The sequence below is a fragment of the Panthera leo genome, chromosome E1 (genome assembly GCF_018350215.1).
Source record: "Panthera leo isolate Ple1 chromosome E1, P.leo_Ple1_pat1.1, whole genome shotgun sequence".
Lineage (NCBI taxonomy): Eukaryota > Metazoa > Chordata > Mammalia > Carnivora > Felidae > Panthera > Panthera leo.
The window spans coordinates 55,899,046-55,922,823 of NC_056692.1; the positions used below are offsets into that span (position 1 = coordinate 55,899,046).

Below are 23,778 nucleotides of genomic sequence, written 5' to 3' on the forward strand. Positions count from 1 at the left end.
ACGAGCCAGAGCGAGCTACCACCGCCAGCTTTCGGGGACCGGTTACCTGTCTGCCTCCTGCCAGAAGATCCCTGGGAGAAGTTCAGCCTAATAGAAGGGATGTGGCTCTTTTCCACGTGTGAGGAGTCATTCAACCACAGACTGAGCATGAGGACACACAGTGACAGTTAATGGAGGTGGAAAGAAAGGGGACCACAGAAGCCGGGCTCCCCCTCCAACACAACGCAGAGGGTGCGGCCGGGAGGAAAGCGGAGCCCAGACGGACGGACGGACGGGCTCTGATAGGGCCGTGGAGGCTGTCACAGTCCCGCCTTAAAGCAAAACTAAAAAATCAAACCTTAGATCCTGAGATCAGTCCCTTAACAGTTCGAAATCGAAAAGGTCAGACAAAAGGTTCTCGGGAACATTCCATCGGTATTCATCATCCGAGATCCTATTTCCTCTAACTCCTACCAACTGGTAACACCACTAACATTGCAGAGCGCTCACTGTGCTGGGTGGTGCTTGCAGCCGGGCCCGTCCTGCCCGTGCCCCGTGCAGACTCCCTAACACCTGGTGGACCCACGGGCTAGATTCTTCCAGCTGGGGTTGTCAGGATGCAGGCAGCTTCCAATTTATCTCTCGGCTTTGTAACATCGATAAATTTTACAGCTAAACCTGGTTTCCGTCTCTTCCGTAGCAACAAGTGTCTTAAAAATAAGACTAAAACCAACACATGTTTTTCCTACCTTTGGACATTTTCCCAGGCCTCTGAAGGTTCCAAGCTTGTGAAGGCTGTGGATGGCCATGTGCTGTTTAGAATTCTGCCATCAGCTAGCTTTTGGTACGAATGATGCCAGATGAGCCAAATCGGCATCACAGCATCACAGTGGCCAGAGCACAGCCCCTCCCGGGAAGTCCCCGGAGTCCATCGTCCTCTCCTAGAGGGGGTGAGGCCACCGTGGGGGGAGGGGTGCACTGCCACCACAGGCTGTCACCTCAGGGCCATGGTCAAAGGCTCAGGATGCCACCAGGAGACGGGACCCAGCCTGGCAGTGTTTCATTTCCAACAGGGAATCCAAGAATTCTCAGCTTAATGTAAAACCAGAGAGGCCCAGTACCCCAGAACAATCACAAGAAAGGAGGAAAAAACGTAGGAAACTGCTAAGGCAATGGCTTGTCTGACCCCAGGTGTCTCAACGCTCCTTTTTTCCAAACAGGACCAACAGATTCACAGGCAACAAACTTGGCCAAATTATGTCTTTGAATCTGATGTTCAGCATTATCCCCTGGGAACTGAAGTTAGCTTTTCACTACTACTGCTTCTGCAAATCAAGACCGCCACCACTCAACAGACAAGCAAATAGAAACCATGAGCACAGCAGCTGTAGGGCATGTTCTAAAAGTGCAGAGACCATGGGCGCCCTGGGCGGCTCGGTCAGTTAAGCGTCCGACTTCAGCTCAAGGTTCGAGTTCCAGCCCCGTGTCGGGCTCTGTGCTGACAGCTCAGAACCTGGAGCTGCTTTGGATTCTGTTGTCTCCCTCTCTCTCTGCGCCCCCCCCCCACCCCACTTGCACTCTCTCTCTCAAAAAATAAACATTAAAAAAAAAAAATTACAGTGCAGAGACCAAATTAAGCTTCCCCTACTCTCTGCAACTTGGGAGACTGAAGTTCTGGCAGGGTCCAAACCTGCCGACCAAGCGTAGCTCATCTGGGTGGAGGGAGGGGAGCCACAACTGCAGGAACGAGCACAGGAAGCAGAGCGGGTGCCCGCACCCAAACCTTATACCCCGAGACCTCACTGCATCTCTCGTTACCTGTGCAGGAAGGACTGAGTGGCCGCTGGCGTTTCATTCTGTGACTCTACCCAGCAAGTTGTGCCGGCCCAAGGAGCAGCCCAGGGCTCATGTCTGAACCCATTCCCATGAAGAGGGGAGAGCTGCTTCCTGGCCCGAGGACAGAATGGGGTCCTGCTTTTGGCCCTCTGTCTCCCGCGACAGGCTGTTTAATGTCAAGGGATCCTGTGTGAAGGGATGTACAAACTAGCCGGAGACCTCGGCCCTGCCAGGTCTGTCTTCTTGCGTAAACATGTGCTCTTAATACTAAACATATCTTGTTACAGCCTCACTGGCCGACCACAGCCACCACTACAGAGCAGCTGCCAGGGACACTGGGACGAAGGGAATTTCTGGTGTCGCCACAAGAAAGGAAAAGCTTAGAAAAGGTCAATCAGAATGACTGACTCCAGACTCTGATCCCCTACTGACGCCAGCACTCTAAAGAGAGTGGGAGGGGCAGGAAGGGCCATCTGCAATACAAAGGGACACCTTCCCAGATGGGGGCAGGAGATGCAGGCTGGAGGGCTGCCTGCAGGTGGGTGCCCGGCCCAGCTGTGGCTGGAGGGTCAGCAGAGAATGTGGTGAGGCAAGTACAGAACCTAGACCACAGCCTGGTGCTGCTAAGCCGGGGAGCCAAGAAGAGGGAGAAGAGGGTGAGGAAAAGGATAAAGGCCCCCAGGGCTCCCTCAGACCATTAGAGACACTGCTCCAAGCCTCTGGGACCAAAACCCAAGACGTCAGGCTCAGGTCATCCGCGCCGTATCGTCAGAGGGGGGGGGGGAGGACACCCCTCAACTGCGTGGCACAGATGGGAAAACTTTCCATTTAGAAACAAAATCCGCCTCCTAAGGCTCTTTGACCCAGAGCAGATCCTGAGGGGAGGAGAGCTCACAATCTGAGCACCTGGTGTCCTACACAACCTTCAACTCTAACACAGGCGGCTGATTTGTCTTCCAGTCTCCTAACTTCTGGCAATACCCACCCTCTGCAGCTTCCCCGGAAAAACACAAGGCACCGTGGGTTCCATCTTGAAAGAACAGTCTCAGGCCTTCATTAACTGCCCAACCTTCCCTTCAAGCCGCCCTAGTAGGCTCCAGGTCTGTGCCGCAGGGAAGCCAACACTGCCCGCAGTGGCTCTGCCTTCCTAAGGGGTGAGTGTGCGTCCCCAAAAGGGATTCAGTGGTTTCAGATACAGCTCATGTCTAAATCATTTTTATCCCTAGCTTTCTTACACTGCTTTTGGGACTTCTGTTATTGATGCTACGAAAGAAATAGAAAAGGGTCACTAAGGGAGAAAGTTTAAACAGCATGGAAATTGATTCAAATATAATTTATGGCATCTAAAAATCTTGATGGGGGGCACCTTCTCGAACACTGCCCTATCTGGCCTCGGACATGGCCGAGTTGCCACAAGTCGGGGTACGCTTGACAGGACGGACTGGGTGAGGACACGCAAAAAATGGGCACAGGCTCCAGCATCTTTGCCTTTTAATATAAGATTTGTTTTCATCATTTCTGAGTGTAACACATTTCTTCTAAAAATAGAGCTCTTTGCTTGTTCTGAAACTTAACTTCCACTAGGAGGTGACAGGGAATAAGGCTGACCGTAATCCTGGGGTGACGCTGCCAGTGTTTCCTGGTCACAGACCCCTCACGGACTCTGGATGCTCACAGCGAGGAGGAGTCCATTTCAAATCCATGGTACTGAAGAGACATGACAGAAAGTTCCAAGCTCCCATCCATGCCTGGCGTGGACCCACCCGAACGCGGCAACGGCCCTTCCTCCAGGAGGTGCGGACAGAGGGATCCCGCACACGTCCACCGGAAGACAGCAGGGTCCCCTTCTAGCACACCGGTTAAGAACGTAAGTGCACAAACACACGAGACATAGGGACGCAGCGCTGAGGATGTTACACTCCGGCCCTGGGCCGAGGCAGACCTGGATTTAATATCATGGAACTTGCTGGGGTTTTCTCACGATACAGATGGAGAGTGAGATTCTCCCCCTGCCCCCAAGAAGAGCCGAGTTAGCTCCTGAATCCAAAGATGCCCTTGATGTATCCAGTGAGGCCACTCTTGGTCTTCTGCTCCAACTTGTCCTCGAGGGGTGGGAAAGCCACATGGTTGAGGGCCAGGTCAAAGAACAAAGGCTTGCAAGGGATGGGTTGGAATCCTGGCGGGAAGTGCACGAGGTTGGCTTGCTTGGTCACAAGGGAAGGGTCCAAGCAGAAAGTCTCAAACCGTTCGACCAGAGGCTGGAAGGCAAATCGGAGGGAGGAACCCGGGCGTTAACCACGGGCCACCAGGGCAGCGTCATTCACTACGTGCGGAGCATCCAGTTCAGAGCCTACAGGGGCCCCCTCACTCGATCCCCACAAATCTCCTATGAGGGTGCCGTCATGTTCCCATTTCATAGCGGAGAGTCACTGAAGCCTAGAGAGGGTGAGCGAGGGGTGGGCCAGGACCGGGGCACAGGCCAACCGGACGTCCCAGGCAGAGCTCCCAGCCAGTGGAGCTGCTCTGCACAGTACACGTTCCTACACCACACTACACGCTCCTTATCTGGGCCCACCTAGCTGGCGTAACCTCACCCAAGCAGCTCTGAGGTCTCTGAGTAAAAGAAGGGAGACAAGTATGGTGTTTACTTAGAAGTTAAGGGTCCTCTGCTCTGTAACCGAGCACACATTCCTAGTGAGTTATGAACCCTACTCTTCATTCCTCAAAAGCCCCAGACGTACCTTGTTATCCTTTACTTGGGAGGAAGTCTCCGTTTGGTGGGAGTCACTTGCATCTGAAAGTTGCAAAGGGACTCCGTAAGAAGAGACACTTAACACACCACAGTCACAGATGACACCTGTCACACGTATGGGTTCTAAATCCCAAGAGCCAACATGTGGGGAAGTTAGCCCTCTCCTTCCTGGGCCAAACTCTGCTAAGCACTGCAGACAAGCACATGATAAACCCAGAAGTAACGTCAGCCCGGTGGAGCTCCCACGGCCGTACGAAAATTACTAGGGAGAAGAGACGGCCTAACACTTTCTCTAAATTCTTCTACCCAGTTTGATGCCTTCATGTGGCAGATGTAACAGCAGAGAAAAAGAAAGATCCTACAGATTAACCAAAACAGTAGTGTACGGGGTGGCAGAGAGGAGGGATGGCAGCGAAGGAAATTTGGGAACACAGTCAGCAAGGCACAGGCAAGTGGCTCACCCAGGATCGCTGCCGCCTGCAGAGAACACTTCTCTGACCTCACTTGTGTGATGAGCTCTTGAACGTCAGGCAGGTCCTGTTAACGAGTCAGAAAACAGGTTCTCACGAGTCAGGGCCAGGTCGGAGACGGGCACCAAACTAACCTGACTGCGCTAAGTGATCCCACTGGTATTTTCGTAGGCTTGAGACTTTATAAATGGTTTGCCCTATTAGAAAACAAAACACTAGCTTGGGGTGCATGCCTGGCTCAGTCTGTGGAACGGGCAACTCAGTCTCAGGGTCGTGAGTTCAAGCCCCACTTAAAAAACGAAACAAAAACTAGCTTGTTTCAAACAGGAAAAGCTATGCCGTGGCTTAAGTAACATTGCCCGGAGAGAGTTGTGATGATAACAATAAATAAGCAGATCAGACGCTAAATGTACGAGGGGCCAGGCTGTGCTGAGCAGTTCACATAACTGCTAATTCCATCTTTGCAATAATCCTGACATAACCTGCACTCCCCTTTACGGAGGAGGAGACTGAAGCACAGGGGGGCCACAGAGCGGGCTGCAGTCTCACGCCCGGCGAAATTCGGAATGATCTGAATCCTCCCGCCTCCATTCCCAGACTTAGGTCAGACGGGCATCTGTAAATGCCTCTTCCTCCTGGGATAACTGTCCGCAGAGTCTGCTTCCACATCCCAAGGACATCCCATGGTTACACTGCCACCGTGCTGGTCACACGCAGCCCCCCCCCCCCGACCTACTCCTTCCTCTCTCTCCACCTTCACCAGAGGACCTGCTCCTTCCTGCTCGCCAGTCTGTGACTGCGACAAAACCACAAGCTCTCTGAAGGCAGAAGCCAGGTGTGCACGTTACCCTGGAACCCAGCACTGTTCTGAGGGAAGGGGCGGGCGCTTGGGGAGCAGTGGGTCCCGCCATGGGTAGTCCCGGCTTGCCTTTCCAAGTAGGCTCCACCGGTAAAATGTGCCTGGATTCCTTGGCCCGGCCAATGCTCTGATCTCCACTTCATCCCAGCAGTCCACAGCTTAAGGAGCTAGCTGTCATTCAACAAGCAGTAATACGAACCAAACCACCAGGTACTTTCCACAGGCAGGCAAGCTTCGAGGAGGTACACCCAGATTGCCCGGGGGACTCGCTAAAATGCAGATTTAAACCAAGCAGGCTTGGAGCGGGGCCTGAGAGTCTGCATTTCTAGTAAGTTCCCAAATGCTGCTGCTGGCACAGGCACACTTTGTGTGGAAAGGCTTCGTCGGTGGTTCTCAACTTGGCTGTGTATCACGATCACTGAGGGGCTTTAAAAAATCCCGGTGCCCACCCTAAACACCACACTGATTAGAACCAGCATCTCTTGGGGTGGGACTCAGCCACCTTTTAACAATCTTCCCAGGTGACTGCAACATGTAGCCGAGTCTGAGAACTGTACTTCAGCTTTATTTTAACCAGGGAATGGCTTTCCTTGTTAGCACGTGAGTCCATGTGAGGCCTGGAACGCTGCCAGGAGTCACAGCCTGTGGCTCCCGGGCCCTCGGGGGCACACTACATCCCACGGCAGACCAGGCAGGACCAACCTGAGGAGGGGCCTCAGCCCCCACGGAGCCTCACAGCACAACTTCTCTGGGCCTGGAAACAAGGACCAACGACTCACCTTTAGGCTGTTCTTGAAGGCTCCGGCGTCAGAATTTACTTCATTTGCGTATTTCAGGACTCTGTCATACAGGACAAGGGCTTCGCTCCACTTCTTCACCAACACATAGGACTGAGCGATGAAAAAACACCTGAGGGGAACGGGAAAGAGCCAGAGTATTCTAGAGCAACAGTCACCTGAGATGAAGGCTTTCCTTCAAGTTAAGGCTAAATTTTACGTTTGGAAACAGGTTTGTTTTTTAAATTTTTTAAATCTTTATTTATTTTTGAGACAGAGAGAGAGAGAGAGAGAGAGAGAGAGAGACAGAGTACGAGTCAGGGAGAAACAGAGAGAGAGGGAGACACAGAATCTGAAGCAGCTCCAGGCTCCGAGCTGTGAGCACAGAGCCCGACGTGGGGCTCGACTCACAAACCTTGAGATCGTGACTTGAACTGAAGTCGGTTGCGTAACCGACTAAGCCATCCGGGCACCCCTGCAAACAGGTTTCTTAACCTCGGGATCACTGCACACAAGATCCCGACTCCGCATCACTGCGTGGTGACCCCGACATCCTCCATCCGGGCTTGCCAGGCTAACCTAGCCTCTTCCCTGCCACCGCCGGTGACAGTGCAGGTCCCACTCTGTGAAAGACCCGCTGCCTTTCATCGACTGTCTGACTCTGCTGCTCCCAAAGGCATGTGCAGAAGCGGGGCCAGGCACGAAGGAGGAAGGCTGCCCGGCTCAAGTATGAAATCCACCCGCCACGCACACGTCCGGGCCCGCTCGTGCATCCCTGCTCATCTTTCTCAAAACCGAACCCGAGAATCCTCTTCCGAATGGAAACTACTCCACTGGGGTCAACAGGGCCTGGGGCTGCTGGTCCCTAACAGAAGGGTCCACGTGGGCCAGGAGGAGGGGTGACAAGTGCGACGACGAGGCACGCTAGAGAGTTAGCGCTAGGGCATGAGAGCCAGAAGGCGGGGGCACAATTTCACAACCGACGCTATTCTGCCATCCTGTCCATGCCCCTCTGGCTCCACACTGCCCACCTCCAAGTTATAAATAACATGATTCACTTAAAAAAACCAAAACAAAACAAAATAAAACAAAACCGAGGCTTAGCTTTCTCCCAATCCAATTCAGGTTCCGCTCTGGTTCTGTTACCTAAACCTTTCCTACACTTGTCCCTTTTCCACCGGGAGGAAGGAGGGGAGAGGAGGGAGAAGACCTTTCGCAGGGGCTCCCCCATCCCCCTCACCCCATCCAAAGAGAAAACGAGGTACACTGGAAACTCCCAGCCACCACCTTCAGCAAAGACGTCCCCTGAGCACGCTGGGCTAAGTGTTCTGACCGCGGGCCAGGTAGGCATACAGCCAACAACCCAATCTTCTCGAGTCTGGTCCACGCTCCCAAGGCTTCCAGAAACAGCACGCGGCACAGGGGAGCCCCATCCACCTCATGGGACCTTACCTGTAAGCCTTAAACACCAGCGTCCTCAGGCCTATCTCCTTCTGGAAGGCTCTGTCCTCCTCTAAGCCAGGAAGCTGGAGCAATTCCACCAGATTCTGCACAAGAGAGGCAACAAGAGAACTCATGAAGAGCAGGCCTCTGACTGGGTTTTTGACAGGAAACCCTGTAAAAAACACACGTGGGCAAGGAGAGCCCGGGCCAGGAATGACGGGAAGGTCTGTGAGGGGAAGCTTGGCAGCAGCCACGCCTGGTGTCACCGCCGCCCCCTCTCTGCTACCGAAAGCCCGCTTGTCCTTTACGCCCCTGCTCACATCTCCCCTCCTTCTGAGGCCTCCCGGACCAAGTCAGCTAGAGGAGGCCTCTTGCCTCCTTCATTTCAGAGCAGCCCTCTGTTTGGCATCTCCCACAGAGGCCTGGTTTGTGTGCACGTGTCTCTTGATCTTACGCACCGGCCAACTCCCGGGGGCCAAGCCGGCATGGCCTCAGGGGGTCCCACGGCCTGTGGGGGAGGATCTCGCACAGATAACACCTAAGGGGTCACTGGCCTCCACACATCAGCATGTGGCGTGTCGAGGCCCAGACTGCTGAGCTGGTAGAACGAGACCCTTTTTCCCAAGACACTAACAGCTGCTGCCTGTCACACCCCCTTCACTGTGCAAAGCCGAGTCGTTCTGTGTCCAACATGCAAAGGACGGGCCCTGGCTTCCCTAGTGCTCGTGGGTCACCTGCAGGATGATGTCATAGAGGCGGATCAGATCCTGGGGCCGCGGGGAGCGCTTGCTGTCGTCTTCTGGCTGCTGCTGCAGCAGTGCCTTCTGAAGACCTTTAGCCATGTTCTCGTTCCGCTTGATGGCCGTTGACAGCTTGATGTAAGTCAGGTAGCTGGAATGTACCACACGTCAGCTCAGGTTATGCTCAGAGAAGCTGGCGTTCTGAGAAGAGCACTGGACCACAAGTTGGGACTGACCTAGGGGAAGGGCGTGGGGGCGAGGGCGTGTCACACAGTAGGGCCATTTGGCCTGGGCCTCAAGCTCAAGGGGCCCACGATTCTGGCTGCTATTCAGTGGCAAATCTGCGGCGAGCCAGTATGAGACCTTACGATGAAATCTGATTTTAGCTTGAATTATATCCCCTGTTTCTTTCTTAAAGAGCCACAAAGCTACTAACTTCAGGAGTCACTGTTAGTCCTTGAGATGATCCATGGACGGCAAGCTCGTCCCTCGAGCAAGGATTAACGACGTGCTGGCCCACACTATGAGGACACTGAGCTTGCACGACAGCTGCTCCTACTCATCCGATGACCTTCTCTTCTCAGAAAATACTAAGGGACAACTTCTCTGGATGGTTATGTGTACTGAACACACGTACACACTGGAGACTATGCCTGCTTATTGTAACTGGACCGCCTGGAAAATCTCTTTTAATACTTGGGAATATAAATGTGGTAACAATCGAAGACTGTTTAAAATGTATTTAGAGGGGGAAAGTATTTGGGCCTCTAGATCTCTGTCTTACTCTGGCAGAAGACTGGAGGCATCCCTGGGAGAGGACACAGCCTGGGGACAGGCACACAGGCATAGCTGAGGTCAGGATTCCACAAAGAACGCTGGGGATTACGAGACTGTCAAGTCCTAAGTGCTGCCCCCTAGCCTTCCCCTACTCGGCTTGTAGGATAAGAGCTGCTGGTACATTCTGGGGATCTGACCCACCCAAGAAAACACCCTCCGAGATTTTGGAGTCAGGGTCCCGGATGAAAAGGCAGAACCAGAACGTCTGTAGCGAAGCCCAAGCTGATGAGCCCCACGCACAAGTGGAGTTCCCACCAGACAAGGTACATTTTTTAACAGATGTCGAACACCACATAAAGAAAACATCTAACAAGGCAGAAGAGGCCAAAACCAAGGGGAAAAACAGCAACTTGGAAGAATCAGACTTGGCAGGAAGAAGAGGGAGGGAAAACTTTCTGGTCATAAGCTTAGAAAGAGACACTAAGCTTATGGGACACCTGGGTGGCTCAGTTGGTTAAGCATCCAACTTGATTTCGGCTCAGGTCATGATCTCATGGTTTGTGGGATCAAGCCCCCATTGGGCTCTGTGCTGACAGCACAGAGGCTGCTTGGGATTCTCTCTCTCTGCCCCTCTCCCACTCGTACTCTCTCTAAATAAATAAACATTAAAAAAAGAGAAAGAGACACTATTTAAAAAAATCAATATTCAAACAATACACACAAACTCTTAGAAATTAAAATGGTATGAGAAATGAGGAAGCTTGTAAGGAAGCCAGCTGGGAGGGACCAAAGGAAGAGCGCGGGCCATCGTGGGAAGGGGTAGGAAATACCTAAATCCAACACACTCGTGTCATTTAGAGACGTAGAGGTAAATACCAAGAGACTTTGTTTAAAGAATGATAAGGGGCAATCCCTATCAAAATAACACGAGCATTCTTCACAGAGCTAGAACAATCAATCCTAAAATTCTAATGGAACCAAAAAAGACCCTGAACAGCCAAAGCAATCTTGAAAAAGAAAACCAAAGCTGGAGGCATCACAATCTTGGACTTTAAGACATATTACAAAGCTGTAATCATCAAGACAGTATGGTACTGGCACAAAAACAGACACTCAGAACAATGGAACAGAACAGAAAACTCAGAAATGGACCTGCAAACATATGGCCAAGAAATCTATGAAAAAGCAGGAAAGAATATCCAATGGAATACAGACAGTCTCTTCAGCAAATGGTGCTGGGAAAACTGGACAGCGACATGCAGAAGAATGAACCTGGACCACTTTCTTACACCACACACAAAAATAAATTCAAAATGGATAAAAGACCTAAACCAAGACAGGAAGCCATCAAAATCCTAGAGGAGAAAGCAGGCAAAAACCTCTTTGACCTCAGCCGCAGCAACTTCTTACTCAACATGCTCCAGAGGCAAGGGAAACAAAAGCAAAAATGAACTATTGAGTTCTCCATCAAAATAAAAAGCTTCTGCACAGCGAAGGAGACAATCAGCAAAACTAAAAGGCAAGCAGCGGAATGGGAGAAGATATCTACAAACGACATATCAGATAAAGGGTTAGTATCCGAGATCTATAAAGAACTTATCAAACTTAACACCCAAAAACCAAATAATCCAGTGAAGAAACGGGCAAAAGACATGAATAGACACTTCTCCAAAGAAGGCATCCAGATGGCCAACCGACACATGAAACAATGCTCAACATCACTCATCATCTGGGAAATACAAATCAAAACCACAATGGAGGGGCGCCTGGGTGGCTCAGTCGGTTAAGCGTCCGACTCCAGCTCAGGTCATGATCTCGCGGTCCGTGAGTTCGAGCCCCACGTCGGGCTCTGTGCTGACCGCTCAGAGCCTGGACCCTGTTTCGGATTCTGTGTCTCCCTCTCTCTCTGACCCTCCCCCGTTCATGCTCTGTCTCTGTCTCAAAAATAAATAAACGTTAAAAAAAAACAACAAAAAAAACCCCCACAATGGATACCACCTCACTCACACCTGTCAGAATGGCTAGCATTAACAACTCAGGCAACAACAGATGTTGGCAAGGATGCGAAGAAGATCTCTCTTGCACTACTGGCGGGAATGCAAACTGGGGCAGCCACTCTGGAAAACAATATGGAGGTTCTCCAAAAAATTAAAAATAGAACTACTCTATGACCCAGCAATTGCTGTACTATGTATTTATCCACAGGATACAGGTGTGATGATGTTTCGAAAGGGCACATGCACCCCAATGTTTCTAGCAGTGCTATTGACAATAGCCAAAGTATGGAAAGAGCTCAAATGTCCAACGATGGATGACCGGATAAAGAAGACGGGGCATACATGTAAAATGGAGTATTACTCGGCAATCAAAAAGAATGAAATCTTGCCATCTGGAACTACGTGGATGGAACTTGAGGGTATTATGTTAAATGAAATTAGAAAAAGAGAAATATCATACGACTTCACTCATATGAGGACTTTAAGATACAAAACAGATGAACATAAGGGAAGGAAAGCAAAAATAATATAAAAACAAGGAGGGGGACAAAACATAAAAGACTCTTAAATATAGAGAACAGGGCTGCTGGAGGGGTTGTGGGAGGGGGGATGGGCTAAATGGGGCATTAAGGAATTCATTCCTGAAATCACTGTTGCGTTATATGCTAACTAACTTGGATGTAAATAAAAAAAAAAAAAAAAAAAAAAAGACAAGCGGCTGCTTCTGAGAAATGGGAAAGATCATGAGATGGATTTTCCTAAAGCTTTTCAAAAAAATGAGATTCTCAGAACAAAGTATTATTCAGAATGGTAAAGGAATTTAGATACATCTTTGCAAAGTTTTATGAAAATACAACAGCTAATTGATTCCTGCTGTCAATTTACCCCAAAGCTGGCTTCTAGAGCCTAATTTAAATCCAGAGTCCTGGTACCAGCTAGTTAAAAAAAAAAAATTTTTTTTTAAATGTTTGTTTATTTTTGAGAGAGAGAGACAGAGTGCGAGTGGGGAAGGGCAGAGAGAGAGAGAGAGAGAGAGAGAGACAGAATCCGAAGCAGGCTCCAGGTTTTGAGCTGTGAGCACAGAGCCTGACACGGGCTCAAACCCACGATCCGCAAGATCATGACCTGAGCCGAAGCTGGACACTTAACTGACTTAGTCACATAGGCCCCCCATCCACGGTCCCGGTACCAGCTACATGTGCAAATGGGAGAAGGGATTCAAAGGCATGGAGGCATCACAATTTGAAGGTTTTCTGAGTCCTGCTGAAGCTCAGGGTCTTTTCAAGGATAGGAAGTTGGATCAACTCCTGACTCCCGACTCTCTGTGGCTGTTAACTACAAACACGCTCCCTAACCTCCTGGGCCTTGGCTTTCTCACCGAACTGCTGCGATACAGGACATCAGAGAGACGTTCTTGTTCGATACCCCTCCGAGTCATCTGGCACTCAATTGGACATTCACATAATATTGAATTCTCTAATGTAGACAGAGGGTGTTTGCACAGTTTTGTTCTCAAAAAAAAAGGGAGGGGTTAGGGGAATGGCTGAAAATAGAGCCAAGTTCACTAAAAAAGTTACGAGCAACAACTAAGTAATTAAGATTTCAAGGTCACACGGGGTAGAGAATCTGAGAAGTGCAGTGTTCCCAGGTCGCTTTACTTCTCCCCATGAAGTTCCAAAAAGGTCACTCTTCCTTCCATCCTTCTTCTGTGAAAGAAAATGAGCCATACCTTAAAAAAAAAATTAACCTGACAAAGTGATTTAAAGACGTATTATGAAAGAGCAAAGGGACAGGAAGAGTCCAGCTACGTCTGAGGAAAAACCTGGCGGGGGACCTGCTCCACCAGATACTAAGGCTTACTACAAAGTCACAGGAAATCAAGTACTGGTGCGAGTACAGAAAATCAATCAGCAGAGCAGAAGAGGGTCCAAAAAAGAGCACGTGAGGAGAAAACGGGATGCAGGCCTGACCGAGCTGGCGCTGTAGGTCAGTGGGGGAAGGATGGCATGGTCCATAAATTGTAATGGAACAGCCTATCATCCTAACGGAAAAAAGGTGAAGCAGATCCTTATGCTGCACTCAAAATAAACTCAATATAGAATTAAACTTAAGTTGAAATTGAACTTAAATGTAAAAGGGATGATGGAAAACATTCAGAACACGGAGGAGAGTAACTTTAGGAGTCTGGCACGAGGAGGAGGGTGGTTACCTGTAGAAGAGAGGGAGGAATAACCAGGCTGGGGCCACAGGGAGCTTTGGAGTTACTAGCTGTATTCTCGTTCTTAACATACGACACTTAAAATTACACGGGTCACAGAATAACATACAAATGCAGTATATATACTCTTTTCCTTTTTCTTTTTTTCCTAAGTAGGCTTCACACTCAGCGCAGAGCCCAATGTGAGGCTTGAACTCACAATCCTGAGATCAAGACCTGAGCTGAGATCAAGGGTTGCACACTTGATCAACTGAACCACCCAGGCATCCCGGTATATACACTCTTATGATAAAACGTGCATACGTTTGTTAGTGTTATTTACTATACAATATTAAAATACACATGAACGTTATATATACTCTTTCATTCCAATGATATATTTTACTACATTGTGAAAAAGTAAAAAAAATGACAGCCCTTACCTGTGCAGGTACTGAAGATTAGATACCTTCCCCGACTCCCCCTCGAGGGTGTAATCTCTCTGTTTCTGCGGAAAGCAATAAAGGTAAAGGTAAAACAGCCGACCCTGTCCTTGGCTCTGACCCCTCATTCCGTGGTGTGGTCCCCAAAGTGCCCTGGAGCACAGGCGCAAGCTCCAGTAAATTAGGGATCTTTAAATATCAAAGATCTCCTGGGCATATTCTAGAACAGCAGGGCCGCTCGGTCGTCACCAGCACCTGAAAACTGGACTTACATAAGAGAATTCAGAGTTATGGCCAGTCATGCTTCCTGTCCACCGCTCGCGGTGTCCAGACCCAAAGCATGAGCAACAGACAGTCCGCAGCCCGCGGCTCCATTTTAGGGTCTGCACCTCGGATGAGCGTTCTGAGATCCAAACTCTGGCCTGTCAGCTCAGCCTTTTGTGGTTGGCTGAACAACGGCTCCTACAGATGTGAACATCCTAACTCCAGGACTCGCGAAGGTGTTACCTCACACGGTAGGAGCTGTGAAGAAGTTAAGGATGTCTTAGTCAGCCTGGATTATCCAGGTGGGCCCAGTGTAATTACAGGCTCCTTCTGAGAGGGAGCCAGGAGGGCCGGTGACAGAGACGAGGTATTGGGACTGAAGCAGAGGTCAGAGAGGAGTGAAGGGGCCAAGCTGCTGGCTTTGAGCATGGAGGAAGGGGCCACAACGCAAGAAACGCAGGTGGTCTCTAGAAGTTGAAAAACGCCTTCTCTGGAATGCTGAGAATGGATTCCTCCCCTAGAACTTCCAAAGGGATGCAGCCCTACGAACCAGTCTTACACTAAAGGCCATCTGAAGGCGGGAGAGAATTAGATGTGTGTTTTTCAAAACCACTAAGCTTGTGGTAATGTTACAGCAGCCACAGGAAACTAAGACGCCTTGGTATCACCATATTCACCACACGCTGCGAGGGGTCCCTGCAACTGCTGTGGGTTCAAGGTGAATGATGGAGGGCGGGGCTCTGTATATACCTATCAAGTGGATGGAGAGAAGTATAAAATACAAAGGTGGCTTAATGATAAAGGAAACAGGTCCACAGCCTAACAAATATTTATTAACGTTTTTTACTCAAAGCACCACGGCAGACGTTAAAATATAAAGTTGCTTTTAATATGCTTATAATCTCGAAAAAACGTATTTAACAAAGTAAACATAAAACAATACATAAGATGTTAAAAGGTAATTCTGGGCAAAATACCCAACAAAAATTACAGCCGCAAGTGCTAGATATTTAGAACACGGGGAGACCTTTATAGGCCAGGACGGTGCAGGCAGGCTTCCCAGAAATGGTGAGCTCTGAGCTGGACACTGAACACCAGGGCGGGGTTTGGACAGGTGAAGAGGAAGAGGAGGGACAAGCCAGGTGTGAGCAGGGAAAGGAGAAAAGGGTAGGAATGCACGGAGGCGGGAAAGGCCTACTGACAAGATGGTGAATACAGCAGCTTGAGGCACAGGACCCAGAGGGGAGCAGCAAAGTACAATCTGGAAATGGGAAGGCCCAGAATCCAGCTCACGGAGTTGGAACTGCACTTGCCAGACCAGTGAGCTCTCAAGCAGGGTGCACACAACCCAACGAATGTGGTATTAAGAAGAAAATGAGAACTTCTACTTATGTTTACCTCATTTCTATTAAATAATAAATTATATATTTACAAATAAGCGTATCAGAGGTACATGCTCCATTTTACTTACTGGGTGCACTATTACAAAAGTTTGGAGACCACTGCTCTAGAACTGGGAGTATCATTGGGTTTTTCAGTGAGACAGTGACATGGGATCAAGAAAGATCCCACTTTTTGCTACCAGCAGGAAAGACCTGGAGAACTGAACCCAGACCAAGATGGTAAAGAACAGTCAGACCTCTGTGGCAGTCTAAGACAAAAAGCTAATCAGAAACGGGGTCGGGGTGGGGGAGGGGTGGACAAGTGGAGACAGAAGTCACAAAGAGAGTTAGCAGGGTTGCTGGTGATATGAAGAGATAAAAATGGTTCCAAGGTTTTCAGCCCAGATGCCCGAAAGAATCACAGTGATATTAAAAAAGGGAGCACTGTGGGGCGCCTGGGTGGCTCAGTCGGTTAAGTGTCCGACTTCGGCTCAGGTCACGATCTCGCGGTCCGTGAGTTCGAGCCCCGCATCGGGCTCTGGGCTGATGGCTCGGAGCCTGGAGCCTGTTTCAGATTCTGTGTCTCCCTCTCTCTCTGCCCCTCCCCCATTCATGCTCTGTCTCTCTCTGTCTCAAAAATAAATAAACGTTTTAAAAAAAAAGGGAGCACTGGAGAATTAATTACCTGGAGCTATGAACTTGAGACCAAAGGCTTAATACGAACCCATTAAGAGGAAGAGGATGGAGAGAAAAATCTCTCAATCTGATGGAGTTCACAGGCATCTGTTTGTCAGCAGACCACCATAGCTAAAAACACCATGGCTAAGAGTCCCTGCACTCAGACCACTGGACCCCCTGCCCCACTCCCACACTGAGAATGAGACACACAGACCGAGAAGGACCTCAGCCCCGAGCAAGAGCCTGGGGCCCAGATGACAGTCCTACCTGATCCGGCTTGAGCTCTTCTCGAACGGCCTGGATAGCGTCCCGACACTCACTGAGCATGGACTCAAACAGGCGCTCCTTGGTTTCTTCACTTTCAGCCTACACAAAGACGGAATGAAGTAAAAGATTTTCTTCTGAGTAAGCCACAGTACTCTAATGGGAGGAGGGCATAACAGTGCCTTGGTTCCCATTACACATTGAACACACACATCCAAAACACCCTAAATCACAGACCATTTCAATTGTCACTCTTCTCCACCGTGTAAGATTTTTCTTACAGTCTTTCTCATTATTTGTATGGAAATGGAATTTTATATATATTCACATATAAATATAAAGCGAACATACGGAGAAAGAATCTGCATAACTGATCTGAAACTGTCAAACGATAGATGCTTGAAATTTTTTCCTATCATGAAACTTTCTACCACTTTCCTCCCACACGCCTACCTCTGCTCAGGACCTGCGTCTGACATCCTTGAAGCACAGCACACCCCACACTGAAACACAGCATGCCAGAACAAATGGTCTGAAACCCTACTGTGCGCCAGCAGAATTGCCCTTACAAATGTAACCCCAAGACTCGCTGATTCTGGATTTCTATTAGGTCCAAGCAAGTGAGTAACAGGGCCAACCAATACCCAATTAAAAATATATTTCTCTTAAGTATCACACGAAGCTCCCTTCACCACAGAAATCTTGTACCCTGATATTCCCTGTGGCTCTGCTGAGGCTGACAAGCACTCCACGACAGTCTCTGTACAAGTTCAAGGGTGTGGTTACCCCTCTGCCAGCCAGCAGGGATAAGGGAAGAGTGATTCATGAACCGAGTACCTGCCAAACCACATTACCATTGTAAAGAATCTGATCGAGCAGGTAGGAATGGATGAGAGGCAGAAAGGAGATGGACCCGCTGTGACTTTAAAACATCAACACTCCATTATTGTATTTGACTTTCCACACATACATCCAATCTAATCTCTTGACATTCAACTGACCTTTAAGCCCAAAAGAAAAAACCCAGTACTGCCCACTCCTTGAAGAGGCTGGTAGGGGCTTATAGAAAAACCTTTTCTTCTCTTGAGAACTCTTATGTTTTTCCTGGTTTCCCGTGGAAAAAAAAAACAACAAAAAACGTCCTTAGGAATTACCCAATATAAATCAAACATACTTTTCTAATTATATTGACTTTCCTGTTGATCACTAACTTAGGAAAAAATCAAGGGCACATTCTATAAACCTATAAAGGCAAACATGGCCACCATTAATTTGCTGAAACCTGAAGAGCACTGTCCAAGAGAACTTTCTGTGAGGGGGCACCTGGCTGGCTCAGTCAGTAGAGCACATGACTCTCAATCTCGGGGCTGTGAGTTCGAGCCCCATGTTGGGTGTAGCGATTATTTATTTTATTTTTTAAGTTTTTATTTATTATTTGTTTTAATCTTTATTTTTGAGAGAGAGACACACACAGAATCCAAAGCAGGCTCCAGGCTCTGAGCTGTCAGCACAGAGCCCGACGCGGGGCTTGAACCACAAACTGTGAGATCGTGACCTGAGCCGAAGTCAGACACTTAACCGACTGAGCCACCCAGGCGCCCCAATAAAACACTCTTAAGCAGCACCTCAAGTTAGCAAGATCCTCTGCAATAACTGAATCAAACCTTCTGGCCAAAGGTTTTGAAGTGTGAACCTGTGGGCTGGGGCGGCCACGTAACAGTTAACCGGAGTAAGACCTATAGACACACTTGCCACCGACCACGACCATGCACGAACCCCCAGCCACACTGTTAGCAGGCAGGGTGAGCCTGTGCGTCCAGCACCGTGTCGGGGGAGGGTTTCGCCTTTTCGGGCAAAGGGTATATGAAGTTAAGAGAAGAGCAAGCCTTGTTTCGCCAGCTACCTAGGAGCGGTCTGCCTTCCTGTAGAGAGAGCGTGGCTCAAGTAACTGAAACGATGCAAAACGCTCAGCCTCTTTACTGCCGTGGGTCACCCCGTTCCCTCTGAGTAAGGACACCTCGGCACCAAGGTGCTGAACACAAGCAAACTTTCCCACTGCTCCCACGAAAGCCTCCGTTCCAGCAGGAGTTTTACAGAAGCCTTAAACCACATTGCAGGAAAAAGCCCACGGCAAGGGAGGGCCCGCGGTCACACAGCACAGTGACTCAGAGATCGCTAATCTCTGCAGCAGAGCTTCTCAGGGTTCGCCCCGCACTGGGCAAGAGGTCTCCAAACAGAAAGGCTGAAACGTACTTTGCTACTTTCACCCGTATTTATAAGCCTATCTGGGAGGCTAATAGCCCTGAAAGACAATGGGACAAGATCCGCCCTCCGTGGAGAGGCAGGATTCCCCAGGATCTGCATGCAGACCCCTCACGTCTGCCACGGAACGAACAAGAACGTGCTCCTGTACTCAAGTGGCAACCTCCCTGCCTAAGAATCTGTGGTAGGCCTGCACCTTTTCCAGGTGTGCCTATGAGACAGAGAAACCTTAAGCCCAGAAGTAATGTGTTACTCGGACCTAATAAGCTAAAAAATTCTAATCAGTTTTTACAGAACTTGGGACACCCCAGGATGTGTTTTTCGGCAGCCTCAAGACATGTCTCAGGGCCACGTACGCGTGCAGAGGAAAAGCAGCTGCTGTGTGTCCTGGGGTAGAGACCAGACCCCCTGCTATTCAAAAGGGCTTCCAGACTGTTTTCACTGGTCTACAAAGACTGCTGGAAGGTGGCGGTGTGACTAAGAGACTGACAAGACGAGTCTGACCACATTCTGCACTGCACCTGCAGGAGAACCAAGGGGATGGGACCAAGCCTTCCCAGGCCACTAGGGGCCAGGAAACAACACATGGAAATCTGCTAAAGGAGGAGAACACAAACCTCCCTTAAGGAACAGATTTTAAAAAAAAAAAAAAAAAAGAGAGAGAGAGAAGGGGACAAATGGTCTCCCTTCCACTCATACTTTAAAATATTAACCATGACCCGAGGATAAGACTCATCAAACCTGCCATCCTCCCCAAAAGAGCTGCCTGACAACATTTTCACAATGCAACCACCAGTGACAATTCAGGTATGATTAAGTATTAACAAAACAAAACAGAAACAAATTATAAAGTAAGGCAATTATTTAGCACACGAAGACGTAAAGTCTGGCTCAGGAGACCAAGAATGTTGCAACTGGATCTTGGCAGTGGATTTATTCTCTGCTCCAGTCTTTTCGGTCTAACACTCTATCTCCCTGAATTATTTCTTCCTTCCAGGCTTTTCAGTAAACCGCTGTTCTAACATTTAAATGGCATAAAAGCTCTACAAGCAAACATCACTGGGCCTACCCAATTCTTGCATTCCAGTTCCTAGAGAGGGGCAACAGCAGTACTAGTTAAGAAACACTCAAGACGTGCCTGGCCGGCTCAGTGGGTGGAGCACACAACTCTTGATCTCAGGGTTGTGGGTTCAAGCCCCACGATGGGTGTGGAGATTACTTAAGATCTTCAAGGGAAAAAACAAAAGAAAAGCAGCACTGAAGCACTGAAACCAGGAGTCCGCATCTCCAAGGCACAGCTCTTGGCTCCCAGGGCAAAGAACAACTCCACATAACGAGAACGGGCAAGGTGGACAGGGCCTGTGTGATATCCAGCCAAACAATCTGGCAGGGGCACAAAGGGGGAAGTGGTTCTTCTTGGGATCAACCTCAAATGGCCAAAGGGTATTTTCCATAGTTAATAACCCATGTTTGATTCAATTCAATAGACATGTAATCAGCTACAGTGCACGACCTGACATCTAAGGATTTAACTAAACTTTATCTCATACTGTACCTGAATTATTTTATTTACCCGCTAGATTTGGTATATGTGTGACATACGACATTAGGAACATTATAAACTTAATGTCAATAAATTCAACACTGTACATGAAATTAATATATCCTTTTTTTTTTAATTTTTTTTTAACGTTTTATTTATTTTTGAGACAGAGAGAGACAGAGCATGAACAGGGGAGGGTCAGCGAGAGGGAGACACAGAATCTGAAACAGGCTCCAGGCTCCGAGCTGTCAGCACAGAGCCCAATGCGGGGCTTGAACTCACTGACCGCGAGATCATGACCTGAGCCGAAGTCGGCCGCTTAACTGACTGAGCCACCCAGGCGCCCCTATATCCTTTTTAAAAATAAGATTCATCCAAAGGACACAAGATGAAACAAAATCTGAGTGCTTTATCTAATAAAAGAATTATATTTGTTGGGGCGCCTGGGTGGCTCAGTCGGTTGAGTGACCGACTTTGGCTCAGGTCATCATCTCACGGGTCGTGAGTTTGAGCCCCGCGTCGGGCTCTGTACTGACAGCTCAGACCCTGGAGCCTGCTTCAGATTCTGGGTCTCCCTCTCTCTCTGCCCCTCTCCCACTCATGCTCTGTCTCTACCTCAGAAATAAATTAACATTAAAAAAAAAAAGAATCATACTTGTTTAAAACAAGCAAAAACAGGGGTGCCTGGGTAGCTCAGTTGGTTAAGTGTCTGACTTCGGCTCAGGTCATGATCTCGTGGTTTGTGAATTCGAGCCCCGCATCCGGCTCTGTGGTGACAGCCTGGAGCCTGCTTTGGATTCTGTGTCTCCCTCTCTCTCTCTCTCTCTCTGCCCCTCCCCTGCTTGTGCTCTTTCTCTCAAAAACAAACGTTAAAAAAAATTATTTTTATGGCACAAAACACTCAGATCAATGGAACAATATAGAGAACCCAGAAATGGACCCACAAACGTATGGCCAACTGATCTTTGACAAAGCAGGAAAGAATATCCAATGGAATAAAGACAGTCTCTTCAGCAAGTGGTGCTGGGAAAACTGAACAACAACATGCAGAAAAATGAACCTGGACCACTTTCTTACACAATACACAAAAATAAACTCAAAGTGGATGAAAGACCTAAACGTTAAGACAGAAAGTCATCAAAATCCTAGAGGAGAAAGCAGGCAAAAGCCTCTTTGACCTCAGCCACAGCAACTTCTTATTCAGTATGTCTCTGGAGGCCAGGGAAACCAAAGCAAAGATGAACTACTGGGACCTCATCAAAATAAAAAGCTTCTGCACAGCGAAGGAAACAATCAGCAAAACTAAAAGGCAACTGACAGAATGGGTAAAGACATTTGCAAACGACCTATCAGATAAAGAGTTAGTATTTTAAGATTTATAAAGAACTTATCAAACTCAACACCCAAAAACCAAATAATCCAGTGAAGAAACGGGCAGAAGACATAAATAGACACTTCTCTAAAGAAGACATCTATATGGCCAACCAATACATGAAAAAATGCTCAACATCACTCATCATCCAGGAAACGCAAATCAAAACCACAATGAGATACCACCTCACCTGTCAGAATGGCTAACATCAGCAACTCAGGCCAACAACAGAAGATGCGGAGAAAGAGGATTTCTTGTACTGCTGGTGGGAATGCAAGCTGGTGCGGCCATTCTGAAATGGAGGGTTCCTCAAAAAACTAAAAATAGAACTACCTTACGACCCAGCAACTGCACTACTGGGTATCTATCCAAAGGATACAGGTGTGCTGTTTCAAAGGGACACATGCACCCCAATGTTTATAGCAGCACTATCAACAATAGCCAAAGTATGGAAAGAGCCCAAATGTCCATCAATGGATGAATGGATAAAGAAGATATGGTGTCGGGGCGCCTGGGTGGCTCAGTCGGTTGAGTGTCCGACTTCGGCTCAGGTCATGATCTCACAGCTTGTCAGTTCGAGCCCCGTGTCGGGCTCTGGGCTAACAGCTCAGAGCCTGGAGCCTGCTTCAGATTCTGTACCTCCCTCTCTCTCTGCCCCTAACCCACTCGCATTCTGTCTCTGTCTCTCTCAAAAATAAATAAACATTAAAAAAAAAAAAAAAGGATGTGGTGTGTACACACACACAGACACACACACAATGGAATATTACTTGGCAAACAAGAAGAATGAAATCTTGCCATTTGCAACTACGTGGATGAAACTAGAGGATATTATGCTAAGCGAAATTAGAGAAAGACAAACATATGACTTCACTCATATGAGGACTTTAAGATACAAAACAGATGAACATAAGGGAAGGGAAACAAAAATAATATAAAAACAGGGAGGGGGACAAAACATAAGAGACTCTTAAACATGGAGAACAAACAGAGGGTTGCTGGAGGGGTTGTGGGGGGACGATGGGCTAAATGGGGCATTAAGGAATTTATCCCTGAAATCATTGTTGCACCATGTGCTAACTTGGATGTATGTTACGAAAAAACAAATTACAGAAAAAAAATTTTTTTTAAACAAGCAAAAACAAATTTTACAAACCTTCCCACAAGTATCAACTCATTATGTTGTACACCTGAAAGTATGTGTTTTATGTCAATTACATCCCATCCCAAAAAAGAAAACAAAAAACAAAAACTTCCTACAAAGAAAACTCCAGGCCCAGTATTTTCACTAGTGAATTATAACAAGTATTTGAGAAAGAAAAATACTGATATGACATAAACTCTTTCAGAAACAAGGAAGGAAAATCTCCAAACTTGTTTTATGAAGTTGTGTGTAACCCTGATACCAAATTCTGAAAAAAGACATTATAAGCCACTATTCCTCATTAAAATAGATGCAAAATTCTTCAATACTACCAACGGAAATCCAGCAGTCTGTAAAAAGTACAGTAATGTATCACAGCCAAGTGGGGTTACCTCAGATATACAAGATTGGTTTAACACGGAAAATTAACCAATGAAATTCACTATCTTAACATTCTTTTTTTTATACAGTTTACCCATTAACTTTTTTTTAATGATAATTTAACTCTATTTTTTATGCTTTAAAATTTACATCCAAATTAGTTAGTATATAGTGAAGCAATGATTTCAGGAGTAGATTCCTTAGTGCCCCTTCCCCATT

General features: G+C 48.0%; 1 protein-coding gene across 2 annotated transcripts in view; it reads right to left on the reverse strand.

Moving 5' to 3' along the window:
- Nucleotides 1-3,289: 3,289 nt before the first annotated feature.
- Nucleotides 3,290-23,778, reverse strand: part of SRP68 (signal recognition particle 68) — a 35,689-nt gene continuing 15,200 nt past the window's right edge. For both annotated transcript variants that reach the window (XM_042915535.1, XM_042915536.1), the window contains 8 exons: nt 16,861-16,959; nt 14,270-14,334; nt 8,850-9,006; nt 8,125-8,219; nt 6,676-6,805; nt 5,029-5,104; nt 4,557-4,609; nt 3,290-4,073 (listed from right to left, as the gene is read on the reverse strand). In XM_042915535.1, coding sequence (XP_042771469.1) covers nt 3,846-4,073; nt 4,557-4,609; nt 5,029-5,104; nt 6,676-6,805; nt 8,125-8,219; nt 8,850-9,006; nt 14,270-14,334; nt 16,861-16,959 — 903 coding nt within the window. In that variant the 3' untranslated portion in view covers nt 3,290-3,845. The remainder of the gene's footprint in view (nt 4,074-4,556; nt 4,610-5,028; nt 5,105-6,675; nt 6,806-8,124; nt 8,220-8,849; nt 9,007-14,269; nt 14,335-16,860; nt 16,960-23,778) is intronic.